The sequence below is a fragment of the Pongo pygmaeus genome, chromosome 16 (assembly GCF_028885625.2).
Source record: "Pongo pygmaeus isolate AG05252 chromosome 16, NHGRI_mPonPyg2-v2.0_pri, whole genome shotgun sequence".
NCBI classification, from domain to species: domain Eukaryota; kingdom Metazoa; phylum Chordata; class Mammalia; order Primates; family Hominidae; genus Pongo; species Pongo pygmaeus.
In genome coordinates this window covers 98780751-98794687 of record NC_072389.2, presented here as the reverse complement: position 1 = coordinate 98794687, position 13937 = coordinate 98780751, and the positions used below count along the sequence as shown (strand labels likewise).

The following is a 13937-nucleotide window of genomic DNA, read 5'->3' as shown; positions in this document are numbered from 1 at the left end:
ACACAAACCCCAGAGGCTTGGCAAGGCAAGGCAAGGCAAGGCAGGGTTCACAGAACACCAGCAGGTGGGTAATGCCAGGGCCAGGGCACCCAAGGGCACTGAGAGAGTTTCCCTGTAGGTGATGAGGTGCCCAGGAGGAGTTTGAGTTTAGGAGTTTTCTTGCAGTTTAAAACAAAATTATGGAAGCAGGGGAGAATGGGAAATTTGAGCTTAATGTGTGCAGAGTTTCAGCTGGAGAAGGCGAAAATGTTCTGGAGATACACGGTAGTGATGGTTGCACAATGATGTGAACGTACTCAACGTCACGGAAATGTATACTTAAAAATGATTAAGATGGTAAATTTCATGTTATGGATATTTACCACAATAAAAAAATGAAAATAAATTTAAAAAATCTTTAACAAACTTTAAAAATTGAAATAAGCGTAAATCCACATACAGTTGTTAGAAATAATAGAGAAATATCTTGTATACTTTACTCAGTTTCCCCAAATGATAATATTTTTGCAAAACTATAGTCCAATATCACAATCAGGGTATTAATACTAATACAATCCATTCCCATCTTATTCAGATTCCCAGTTTTACTTGTACTCATTGCTGTTCGTGTCACCTCTGTAGTTTCGTGTATCCATCATCACAGTCAACTATTATTCAACAATTCCAACCCACAAGGCTCTCTCCTGTTATAACCACACAAACTTCCCTGCACCCTGACCCTCACGCCAAATCCCTGGCAACCACTAATCTGGTTTCCATTTACAAAATGTTGTCATTTCAAGAATGCTATATAAATGGAATCGTATGATTATATACACCTTTTGGGTTTGGCTTGTCATACTCGACATTTTTTCTTGGAGAGTCATCTAATCTGTTGCAAGTATCAATACTCCACTCCCTGTTGCTGAGTAGCATTCCAGGGTATAGATGTAGCACAGTTTGCTTAACTATTCACCTGTCGAAGGACCTCTGAGCCAGTGAAGGACAGATTTTGGCTATTATGAATAAAGCTGCTGTAGACATCTGTGTACAGGTTTTTCTGTGAACAGTTTTTCTTTCTCAGGGGGTAAATGCTCAGGAATGCAACTGTTGCGTGGTAGTTACTTGTTTAGTTTTTACAGAAACTGTCAAACTGTTTTCCAAAGTGACTATACCTGGGGCTGGGCACAGTGGCTCACGCTTGTAATCCCAGCACTTTAGGAAGCTGAGGCAGGAGGATCACTTGAGGTCAGGAGTTCGAGACCAGCCTGGCCAACGTGATGAAACCCCGTCTCTACTAAAAATACAAACATTAGATGGGCGTGGTAGCGGGTGCCTGTAGTCTCAGCTACTCGGGAGGCTAAGGTACGAGAATCGCTTGAACCTGGGGGGCAGAGGTTGCAGTGAGCCGAGATAGTGCCACTGCACTCCAGCTTGGGTGACAGAGTGAGACTCCATCTCAAAAAAAAAAAAAAAAAAGAACCAACCACCAAAGTGACTGTACCTTTTCCCATTCTCAACAGCAATGTATGAGTAATGTGTTTTTCCACATCCCTGCCAGAATTCGGTGGTGTTGCTATTTCTTATTTTAGCCATTCCTTTAGGTAAGTAGTGGTATCTTGTGATTTTGATTTGCATTTCCCTTATGACTACTGGTGCTGCGTATCTTCTTAGGGGAGAGGTGTTATGCGTGGGAATGGTATGGTACATGGGAGCGTCAGAAATGTCAAGTGAAGGCGGTCTGAGCCCCTGACAATGGCCACGGAAGGCCTCAGCCAGGCTATGACAGTGAAGGGCCAGAGAGTGGGGGTGTGGGGCTCCAGAGATGCTTTAGAAAGTTGCCAAATGTGGTCACTAAGAAGACACGAAGAAGCATTGCTGAGGAAGAGGGAGGCATCCAAAGTAACTTCCCAGCTCTAACTCAGAGAAAGAAGTCTAGAAATGTTGATTTTTACCTGTGAGACATCCATGTAGCCCACAGGCATCTGGACACAAGCTTTCAAAACAGCGATTGCATCTGGGCTGAATGTATGGATTTGGAAGCTCAGAAGTTTCCCTCACATAAGGTAGCCGGAGGAGTCTGATTGTTTAAACTTCTAGTCTATTGGTTCTCACATGTAGGCCACGGACCAGGGAGTCTAGAGACCATCCTCCCCCCACCCCTGCGCGCCAGACCCACACGCAGATCAAACATTTTCCACAGCACATGAAACACCTCACACACCTAAGCGCGCTTTTTCAGTTGTATGTATGTAAATTGTTATGACTTCACAAATCTATTTTCTAAATTTTTAATTTTAGGGTTTTTTTTTTACGACTACTTTTCAATCAGATCATAAAAGTGCTAAAACCAGTGCGAAAGCGTGCAAAATGTTGACTCCTTTAGAAGTGGCCGTGACTTCCTGCTAGTCGGTCTTCCCAGGGACAGGGGGTCTGGCGGCTCTGAAGTGCCGGCTCTCGGATCCCTCGGTATTATTTTACAGAAACCATCTCCCGCCCGCTGTCCTTCGGGAAGAGACCCTGCCCTTCCTGCCCAGCCCGCCCCCCTCCCCGGGGGTCCCCACCAGTTCCTCCTCCAGCGACAGGTGGCTGCAAGCCTTGCCTTTGAACTCGAGAATCCCTCTCCCCAGCCCATCGCCTCGCAGCAACTCACAGGCCAGAGGGTCGACCCCTCTGGGTTGTGACTGGAGCCCTCCGGGGTGAGGGCACTGCTGGGCCCCCGACCCCCAACCCCCAACCCCGGGTCCTCCGTGCGCTCTGCGCGGGAGCTGCCGGGCGCCCCTTGCCCAGTGCTTGCAGCTCAGCTGCGGAGTTTTGTTGGCAACCGTTAAGAAGATTCGTAAGTTACATTTCCCAAGCCCTTCCCCTCTCCAGGAGCACAACAACCGCATCCCCAGCATCACGAAAACAAGCGCGGCCACCGCGATGTGCGACACGTGGGACCTGGAATCTCAGTGCAGACCGCACTGCAAACGCTCAGCCGCGCCTTTGAGTAAGTTAGACGGCCTGCGGGGGCGTCCGACCAGATAACACAAGGAATGCAGATGCCACCCTTGCCTCTGGTAGGTATTTCACGAGGTTGCTGCTTAATTATAATTCCAAACAAATTGAGGTTGTCCTTTGGAGGCGGGGAGGGAGGACGGGAGGGAGGAAAAAGATAAAGCTGACTTGGCCTCTTCTGTTACCCGAATTGCAATCGCTGATACTTTGTGACATAAAAGTCACAGGTCAAATCCAAGATCTTACTGCAAATCGGCGGGGATTTTTCTCCCAGGAGTATGAGACTGGCCTCTTATCTCCTGATAATACCTCTAGAGTCTCCAGCCCTGAGAATTAGCAAGAATGATGACACAGGGAAGCGACAACGGGGAGCCATCTACCCACCATCACTCTGCATCCATTTAATTGATTCTGTAGTTTTTCAGTTCAGGGTTCCCAGCGCTCCCTACCATGCATTTGTTTTAACCCCAGGGAACATAGTGAAACTTCTTTTTGCTTGTATTTATCTTTTTGCTTTATTTTTGAGTTCCCTAAATTAAAAACCCAATGTCTAGACTCTTGATTATTTAACTTTGGCGGCATACGTTGGCCCCTTAAATAATTTCCCTGGAAACCCATGGATTTTTAAAATGAATATAATCGGAGGAAGCTAGGAAGGAGGGAGGAAGAGGGGGTGAACTGGTAGTTGAGGGGGAATTTTTTTCTTTTTGAACTTATATTTTAGAATCAGAAGTTACATGTGCAGGTTCATTACAGAGATATTTTGTGTGATGCTGAGGTTTGGGGTATGAATGATCCCATCACCCAGGTTCCTATAGTACCCAACAGGTAGTTTTTCAACCCTTGCCTCCCTCCGTCCCTTCCCTATCTAGTAGTCTACAGTGTCTTTTGGTCCCAACTTTATGTCCTTGTATACCCGATATTTAGCTCCCATTTATAACTGAGAACATGTGGTATTTGGTTTTCTGTTCCTGTGTTAGTTTGCTTAGGATAATGGCCTCCAGCAGCAACCATGTTGCTGCAAGGGACATGATTTTGTTTTCCGGTTTTTGGTTTTTGGTGTTTTTTGAGATGGAGTCTCACTCTGTCGCCCAGGCTAGAGTGCAATGGCTTGATCTCGGCTCATGGCAATCTCCGCCTCCCTGGTTCAAGCGATTCTCCTGCCTCAGCCTCCCGAGGAGCTGGGATTACAGGCGCATGCCACCATACCCAGCTAATTTTGTATTTTTAGTAGAGACAGGGTTTCACCATGTTGGTCAGGCTGGTCTTGAACTCCTGACCTCAGGTGATCTGCCCGCCTTGGCCTCCCAAAGTGCTGGGATTACAGGCACAAGCCACCACGTCTGGTCTATGATTTTGTTTTTTTATGACTATAGTATTCCATGGTGTATATGTACCACATTTTCTTCATCTAATCCACCACTGATGGGCACCTATGTTGATTCCATGCTTTTGTGATTGTGAGGAGTACTACAGTGAACACACAGGTGCATGTGTTCATTTGGTGGAATGATTTATTTACCCTTCGATCTATACCCCATAATGGGATTGCTGGGTTGAATGGCAGCTCAACTCAGTTCTTTGAGAAATCTCCAAACTGATCTCCACAATGGCTATACTCATTTACACTCCCACCAACAGTGTATAAATGTCCCGTTTTCTCCACAGCCTTGCCAACATCTGTTATTTTTTGGCCTTTTAACAAAAGCCAATCAGACTGGCATAAGATGGTATCTCATTGTGGTTTTGATATGCATTTCTCTGAAGATTAGAGATGAGCATTTTTTCGTATGTTTGTTGGCTACCTGGCTGTCTTCTTTTGAGAAATGTCTGTTCATGTCCTTTGCCTACTTTTTAATGGGGTTATTTGTTTTTTGATTTTTAATTTGTTTACACCCTTACTTTTCCTCTTCACCTTTCCCTCCAAATCTGCTCAAGCCTCTAGATCACAGGACCCTCTCCTGCACCAAGGCAGCTTCTCCTGTGAGCTGAATGGTGCCTCCTGTCCACAGTCCAGCCAGCCCCACCCAAGGGGACACCCACCTGAATTTGGCAGCACTGCCTCCTCGTTAGGGCAGTGCCACAGGAGTCCTGGTTCCTCCACAGCTCAGCTAAGGAAAGGGCCTCCCCAGCATTTGAAGTGAGTTCAGGCTTCACATCCTTTGAGGGCTTTATTCTTTGGGGCACACTGCAAAAGTCAATTTTCCATTAAAACAGAACATCACAGTTACATGAAAAGCTTATCTTTTAAAGCAGTAGATCTAATGATCGGATGATTTCACAGATAACAGGGAAAAAATTGGAAAGACAAATATGCATTTGCAAGCTTTTTACTTTACCAAGAAAGGATATTTTTAGCTGGACACAGTGGCTCATGCCTGAAATCCCAGCACTTTAGGACGCTGCGGTGGGGAGGTCACTTGAAATCAGGAGTTCGAGACCAGCCTGGCCAACATGGTGAAACCCTGTCTCTTCTAAACATACAAAAAGATTAGCTGGGCATGGTGGTGGGTGCCTATAATCCCAGCTACTTGGGAGGCTGAGGAAGAAGAATCGCTTTTATCTGAGAGGCAGAGGTTGAGGTGAGCCGAGATTGTGCCACCGCATTCCAGCCTGGGTGACACAGTGTGAGACTCTTTCTCCAAAAAAAAAAAAAAAAAAAAAGGATATTTTTACAACAACAACTTTCTACTATCACCATCATTTCTTTCCTTCTTTTCTTTTTTTTTTTTCTTTTTTGAGACAGAGTCTCACTCTGTCGCCCAGGCTGGAGTGCAGTGGCACGATCTCCGCTCGCTGCAAGCTCTGCCTCCTGGGTTCACGCCATTCTCATGCCTCAGCCTCCAGAGTAGCTGGAACTACAGGCGCCCACCACCACGCCCGGATAATTTTTTGTATTTTTAGTAGAGATGGGGTTTCACCTGTTAGGCAGGATGCTCTCTATCTCCTGACCTTGTGATCTGCCCGCCTCGGCCTCCCAAAGTGCTGGGATTACAGGTGTGAGCCGCCGCGCCCGGCCTCATCATTTCTTTTCAGAAAGAATACTTGAACTCATGCACACAGTCATGCTTGCTCGTGACTATGCATGCTTGTGTACATATGCACACACACACACACACACACACAAACCCTCAGAGTAAAGTGTAAAGAACAGCCCTTTCACTGACAATATAGAGCTTCCTGGAAAGCCGATCACTGTTTAAGAGCACTGGCTTGGGGGTATCAGTCCCCTCCAATAGCCGTATACGGGGACCTAGCTTGCATCCCCACCTTCTCTCACCAAAGATGCGTGTGTCTCAGACCCCAGTCTCCTGCTGTGAACTTCTCCAGTAAATGTACATAAGAATGAACCAACTCCTCTGCAAGTCACACCTTCCTGAAAAACAAGAGCAGAAAAATTAAAGACTAACAACAAAAATATTGGTTTTGCTATTTGACCATTGTTAACTACCTCCTAAATGTGGATTTCCATACTCAGTCTAAGTCCGAAGCTGTTGATTCTATCTTGCTGATGATAGAGGTTTGGCCCAAAGCTTGGCTGGCCCTGTGATGTGGCCTGCTCCAGTGTTAACTGTAGAAGGAAATGCTTTTGCTTGTATCTTATGATGAGGCCTAAATCACTCCAGATGTCCTTCAAAGACCCAGGAAGGCGTCTCCCCAACTAGTCGACAATGCTTTGGGTGCTCAATAAATACCCATGTAATTGGTTGGCTTTGGTCAGCTCTGAGCAGTTCTGCAGAATGGAGAAATGGATGCTTTCATTCTGATTAAGGTGCCGATGCCTAAGTTGTATGCCAAGCAGGAGATTCCCCATTGATATTCAGAAGCAATTTGTAAGGGTTTGGAAGCTTTTGAGAGGGGTGCACCAGTGACTGGGATTGTATAAAGCCCGGCCTCTTAGTCACTGTTGACTTTTCTTCACACAGGTTCCTCACTCCCCAGCAGCCAATTTGTATTCTAATGGTGAGGAAGGAGAGGGCCTCTTGGGAGCTTAGAGTGCATGGCAAGAATCAATTTCCCTCATTCTTGCAAATGTTCTCCCACCTGAATGTGAGTCTCTGAGGATGAAAGAGGAAACCCACAACCAAGAATAACGCGTGAAGATGATGCACTTGTTTTAAAAAAAAAGAGTCAAGGAGAGGAACAAAAGAATTAAATACAATAAATAGAAGAAAAATGTTCAACACCATTGGTAATTTTTTAAAACATGAATTGATACAACAAGGTGATGTTTTTAGTGCATCCAATTGGCGAAATAAAAAATGATAATAGTCCTTTTCCGAGGGCCTGGGGAACCTGGCACTCTCATGCCCCATCAGAGGACATAAAAACAATCGCAGTTTCCCTAGAAGTCAGTTTTGCTTCATATATCAAATCTCAGAAGTAGACTATCCTTTAACTCAATTATTTCACATGTATAAATGTATTCTAGGAAATAATGAAGAATGTGCAAAGACGTCTCTATATAAGGATATTCACTAAATATTCAACAGTAGGAAGTTGTTTACATTGGTTATGGTATCTCTAAGTAACGGAATACTGTGAGCATATAGTAATTGTGTATTCGTTGAAGTGGAAAGAAGTTCAAAATACACAAATTTTGAAAGGGTTACAAGCAGTAAAGTTACATATATTTTTTAAATTAACTCAGTTCATTCAAAAAGTATTCCTAAGCAAACAGGATATATCAGAGATCATGATAGGCAGTTCCCTGCTTTTATAAAGATTGCATTTATTGGGGTGATGGGGTCTGGGAATTGGGTAACAATAAATAAGTATATTAGTGAGAAAACTATAAAATTGTGTTAATGGCTGTGTAGAGAATTAAAGTAGGCTGACATGATAGAGGTCATTCTAAGATTTTATACTGAAGTGTGGATTACTAAAAGCACAAAGTGTCAAGATTTCTCCAGGAAGGGAAAATAGTCGTGCAAGGCCCTGAGGCAGGAGCAAGATTTAAATGACATATTTATATACAGCTGGACCACGTGGCTAAAGCAAAGTGGAAGAGGGGAAGAGTGGCAGATGCAGTCAGGGAGGGGAGGTCACATTGCATGGGGCTTGGTAAACCAGGGTAAGGAGCTACGTTGCTGTAGGAAGACACTACAGGTCTCAAACAGGAGACATATCTCATTAATGTTTCTAAACTACACTCTTGCTCTTGTGTGAAAGGATGGATTTGAGAGCATAAGAATGAAGGCAGAGGGACCAGTCAGTCATCAGTCCAGAGAAGGCTCAAAGGTGACCTGGACTAGGGAAGGAGGTACAGGAGAGAAACAGACGCAGTCAGGATTTATTTTGGAGTTAGTACCAGCGGTTTTTGCTAATGGATTGAGGGATCCTCAAATTCCCTCCTCTTTCCTCCTTTTGCCTTCAAATTCCAGTCCTTCCCTACAAAGGTCCATCTATAGTTCTTGCCTTTGGGTTCTCTGAGATGACCTGGACCTCAAATTAAATCTCCCTTTTCTCAAGCTAACTCAAGCTGGTTTTCATTTCTTGCAACCATGACTAGGGTATCAAGCGCCTGTTGTGTTACAATCCTCCCAGTTGCTACTTAAGGAAGGCACAGCAGTTGAAGCAAGCCATGGTCAGAGAGATGAGGCAGCTTGTCCAATTTAAAATGGCAGAGCAAGGATTCAAACCCACGTCTTCGGGTCTAGAGCCAGCACTTCCTCTTCTATGCCATGCTAGATCAACGAGATGCACCCAGCTTCTAGTTGTCTACCAAATATTGCTAGTTGTCCACAAAATCTAAGCTCCCTTGTTTCATAACAGTGAAACAATGGCTGCCCAAGTGCATTCATTTCCCAGCCTCCCTTTCAGCTAGATGTGCACATATGACTTATCTCTAGTGGAACAGGAGAGGAAGTGAGGATGCAGGAAGAGCTCTGTTTCCTCCACACCCTTTACCTTTCCTACAGGGTACAACCCAGGCTTGGCAGTAACACAGCTTAAATTATGCAGATCACAATAATTGTGGATTATTGTGGAACAATGACTAATAAGGAATGTGAATCCCTGAATGACCACATGGAGCTGAATCTCCCACCAGTCTCAAAAGCTCACCCTGGACTGTTGCAATTGAAATTACTGGACTGTTACATGGGAAATACATAAACTTTAGTCATGTTATTGTTGGGTCTCTTTGTTGTAGCAGTCCAGCTTTACCCTAACTAATATACAACCTCAACATGATCTACATATTTAAAAATACTAGTGGCCTCTTTTGTTAAAAAATAATTGAGCCTCTCAAGCATATCCTCCAGACATTGGGTAGATCCTTGAGTATCCCCATTGCTATTCACAGCTGAATTTGTCTAATCTGTAGAATAGACTCAATGCCTGGGTACTCTCTTAGGAGAACCTTTAAAACCTACTGTTGGTTGGAAACCAAACAAAAGGACCTCCATGCATGAGTTAAGAGAATTTATTTATATCAGCCAGTGAGATCTCTTCCAAAGGGCTCGAACTTTGGTGACCACCCTAAGATCCCCGGCAGCAGGTGCGACATAGTCACTTCCTGGAACCTCATCTGAGTGCTTTAGGAAATCCAGTGTCTCCCAGAGCTTCCCTGTGATTCACAAGGTGGGCAGAGCCCACTAGAAGAACAATGCACCAGCAGAGCTTCTCTATGGACAGTGCATTGTCCATAGTGCATTGACTGGAGGTGACAGTAAAACATTCATACTCCACTAGCTTTGGCAGTGCTGCAGAAAGTGGGGTACAAGCTTGCTCCCCAAAGTGTTTCTCCATCAAGCCTAGCAGGAGAGGTGAGGAGACAGTAAGGAAAATGAGCCACATGCCTAGTGGAAAATGCACTGGTTTTGGATTCAGGTGGACACGGATTCTAATCCTGACCCTACCACTTGTTCATCCGTTCACTTAGCTTTTGGAACCTCAGTTTCCTAGAAAATGGGAATACTCCTACCCACCTCATACAGTGGTCATGAGGACTGAGACAGAGTCTATGATATATATAGAAAGAGTTGGCAGGGAAGGAGCACAGTCAATAGCAGCAAAACAAATTCCAAACTGATCCAGCCTTGATATAAAGAAGTTGGCAAGCCTTGCCCTCCCTGCCAAGCCACCATGGAGGGAGCGCGTGTGCCGGCTGGCCCCAAGCTCTCTCAGTTGTCAAGGACAGGCTTCTGTGGGTGCTGTTATGGGGCCGGGAGATGTGCTGGCTGACCACATCCCAGCTGTTCTGCCGCTGTGGTTACCCAAACCCTGCAACTATGTTCATGTCTAAACCAGTCAGCAAATCACACAGTCAAAGCCTCATGGAAAAGTCCGCTTTCTGGTCACCCTTTTCTCTTGTCCAAATTCATGAAACAACCATGAAAAATGTGTTTGCTTTCTATTCCTGTGGCTGATAGTTTATTGAATAACAACAACAACAAAATCTTTTTTTTTTTTTTTTTGCCTTGATTATGGTCCTTACCACGACGTAGCAAATGACTGGCCTGTGGGAGAAAAGGCTGAAGAGAAACGTAATGAATTAACTAAGTCTTCTTTTCTTTTCATGGGCCCAAGCACTGGGTTTTTGGCTTAAATGCATGTACATACTATCATATATGGAAAATCAGGTGATTTACTGGGTATGATTTTGGCGCTCCCTCTCATGCTGAGGCCATGATGGTGGGTCCAGTCCTATGGCTGGTCTGATCATCCACCCTAACCCTTTTAAGCTTTTCCTTGTGATGTGACCGTTGCCACTTACCACCTCTGCCACTTTGATACTCTTCCATTTCCCACTTCTGCAAAGCGTTTTGTTTTTTTTTTTTTTTTTTGAGACGTTGTCTTGCTCTGTCGCCCAGGCTGGAGTGCAGTGGCGTGATCTTGGCTCACTGCAACCTCCACCTCCCGGGTTCAAGCAATTCTCCTGCCTCAGCCTCCCGAGTAGCTGGGACCACAGGCACTTGCCACCACGCCCGACTAATTGTTTGTATTTTTAGTAGAGATGGGGTTTCACCGTGTTAGCCAGGATAGTCTCGATCTCCTGACCTCATGATCTACCTGCCTCGGCCTCCCAAAGTGCTGGGATTACAGGCGTGAGTCACTGCGCCCAGCTTCTGCAGAGCATTTGAGACTTCCAGCAGCCCTGTACTTCCCCTGTCCTCTTAGCACCCTCTCATGCTCTCAATAACATTGTTTCAAGATTAGTAGAATCTGACCAGGCACAGTGGCTCATGCCTGTAATCCCAACACTTTGGGAGGCCGAGGCGAGTGGATCATCTGAGGTCAGGAGTTTGAGACCAGCCTGGCCAATATGGAGAAACCCCATCTCTACTAAAAATACAAAAATTAGCCAAGTGTGGTGGCACGCACCTGTAATCCCAGCTACTCGGGAGGCTGAGGCAGGAGAATCGCTTGAACCCGGGAGGCAGAGGTTGCAGTGAGCCGAGATTGTGTCACTGCACTCCAGCCTCAGCAACAGTGAGAGTCCATCTCTAAAAAAAAAAAGAAAAAAAAATTAGTAGAATCTTCCAATCTTCCAATCTTCCAAGCTAGGGGGCTCATGCCTGTAATCCAGCACTTTGGGAGGCCAAGATGGGTGGATTGCTTGAGCTCAGGAGTTTGAGACCAGCCTGGGCAACACCGCAAAACCCTATCTCTACAAAGATTAGCCAGGCATAGTGGCACACACCTGTAGTCTCAGCTACTCAGGAGGCTGAGGTGGGAGGATCACCTAAGCCTAGGAGGTCAAGGCTACAGTAAGCGGTGATCACACCACTGCATTCTGGCCTGGGTGACAGAGGAAGATCCCATCTCAAAAAAAAAAAAAAAAAAAAAAAGATGAGTAGAATCTTCTAGCTAGTCTTCTGCCTTCTGTTTCTCTAAATCATTTTCCATTAGACCTCCCTAAAGTGCAGCTCCACTTACATTATTCCTCTGCTCCATAACCTTCAATGGCTCCCTATTGCTCACTCTGCAGCCAAGGTGCTCCATAAGATGGCCCTACGTTATCAATTTGTTTAATACAGTTGCTGCCTCAGCATCCACTTTTAGGCTCAACGTAAATTGTTGGAAACTCAGTTGTACCCCGTCACCTTTGGGTGAGTTAAAACTTCCCCTCCCTATGTGGTTGTGTGCAACATGGCCTTATGGCTCCTCATCTCACTGACACAGAACCCAGCTCCCCCCACAGCTGCTGATCAGGATAAAACCTATTGATCAATACCAGAGTCATGTAAATAAGATCTCCCCTTAGAGCATGTTTTCTTTTTTCTTTTTTTTTTTTTTTGAGATGGAGTTTTGCTCTTGTTGCCCAGGCTGGAGTGCAGTGGCTCAGTCTCGGCTCACTGCAAACTCTGCCCTCCGGGTTCAAGCAATTCTCCTGCCTCAGCCTCCCAAGTAGCTGGGACTACAGGCACGCGCCACCATGCCAGCTAATTTTTGTATTTTTAGTAGAGGGGGTTTCACCATGTTGGCCAGAATGGTCTTGATCTCCTGACCTCATGATCTGCCCACCTCAGCCTCCCAAAGTGCTGGGATTACAGGCGTAAGCCACCATGCCCAGCCACGTTTTCTTTAAACTCACCAATCCACAACCCCATAGGGAAAGCCTAGGAAATAACACCCATGGACCTAAATAAAGGCCTGGTCCCACAGATCCTCTCTCTTTCCTCCTGCCCCTCACCAGCTAGTTGAGCTCCCAGTCACCTCCAGACTTCCCCTGGGCCTCCCATAGGCACCCCTAACCTCTCCAGGAGCTGTAAGAATTTTCTTCTGCTTCACGCATGTGGGCGTCACCTCCTCATTGTGTCTCACCTGAATGATACACCTGCACCCAACTTTCCCCTGCCAGGGCTTTCCTGGAGTGGCTATCTTGGCTTTTGGCCACTCTTAATAGACCAAATTAGAAAGAAACCATTAAAACAAAAATCACATGCTGGGACCGGGGGCTCACACCTGTAATCCCAGCACTTTGGGAGGCTGAGGCGGGCAGACCATGAGGTCAGGAGATCAAGACCATCCTGGCCAACATGGTGAAACCCAGTCTCTACTAAAAATACAAAAATTAGCTGGGCATGGCACACGCCTAGTAATCCCACTACTCGGGAGGCTGAGGCAGGAGAATCGCTTGAGCCCGGGAGGCAGAGGTTGCAGTGGGCTGAGATCATGCCACTGCACTTCAGCCTGGGCAACAGAGCAAGACTCTGTCTCAGAAAAAAAAAAAAAAAAACACAACAATTGGCACTGTGAGCAGGGTGCGTGGCCATGACCACAAAGGGCAGGAAAGAATGCCTTTCGCCTGCTCCCGCTCACTAGCCATGTGGCTGACCCCATCTGAGGAGGCCCCAGGGCTCGCTAGCGTGGGTCCCCACTGCTGTATGCTGCAGCCTGTGGTCTTTGCTGAGTGTTGCCAAGACTCCCCTCCCTAAGTTGGGTGGGTCCTAGAAATTCCAAATGGTTCTTGGGATGCCCCCCTCTGCCAACGGACCCCATGCTCAATTGCCAGTCTTAATAGGACACTCCCCTGAGTGGGAAGTTCTGGTCAGGGTTCTATTGGCTACATTCAGAAGGCCTGATGGCTTGTTACTGAGAAGCAGAAGGGGGTCACCTCCGCCCTGGAGCTGTCAGGTGGACACTGGGCCAGCACAAAGGCCTAGCAGGGTGCAAAAGGGAGGCCCACACTCTGACTACCCACTGAGTTGGGGAGGCAGTATCTAGGGAGGTCACTAGGCTTCCCAGACTGACAACAAAGACTTCCCAGACTGACAACAAAGTGTCCCCTTCATGTCCCCTTCATGTAGGTGACGGCAGTCACTAGCAGCAGCTCTGCTGGCGTCTGCAAGCCCTATATTGCTTCGTTCCCTTGCTTCTGTCACTCTTCATTGCCCCCTGACCCTAATGAGGTCAACCGGGACACCCTAAGAGGGAGCTGGCTGCCTACAAATGGTCCTGATGAGAAACACAAATGGAGGCCACTTTTCACCACAAGGGCCAGTTAGGAC

General features: G+C 46.2%; 1 protein-coding gene across 1 annotated transcript in view; it reads right to left on the bottom strand.

The window, feature by feature from the left end:
• Positions 1 to 13937, bottom strand: part of LOC129014423 (spidroin-2-like) — a 47469-nt gene that overhangs the window by 23633 nt on the left and 9899 nt on the right. Inside the window, exons 2-3 of the mRNA XM_054451845.2 lie at positions 6260 to 6355; positions 5023 to 5167 (exon numbers count right to left, since the gene is read on the bottom strand). Of these exons, the coding sequence (XP_054307820.2) occupies positions 5126 to 5167; positions 6260 to 6355 (138 nt within the window). The 3' untranslated portion in view covers positions 5023 to 5125. The remainder of the gene's footprint in view (positions 1 to 5022; positions 5168 to 6259; positions 6356 to 13937) is intronic.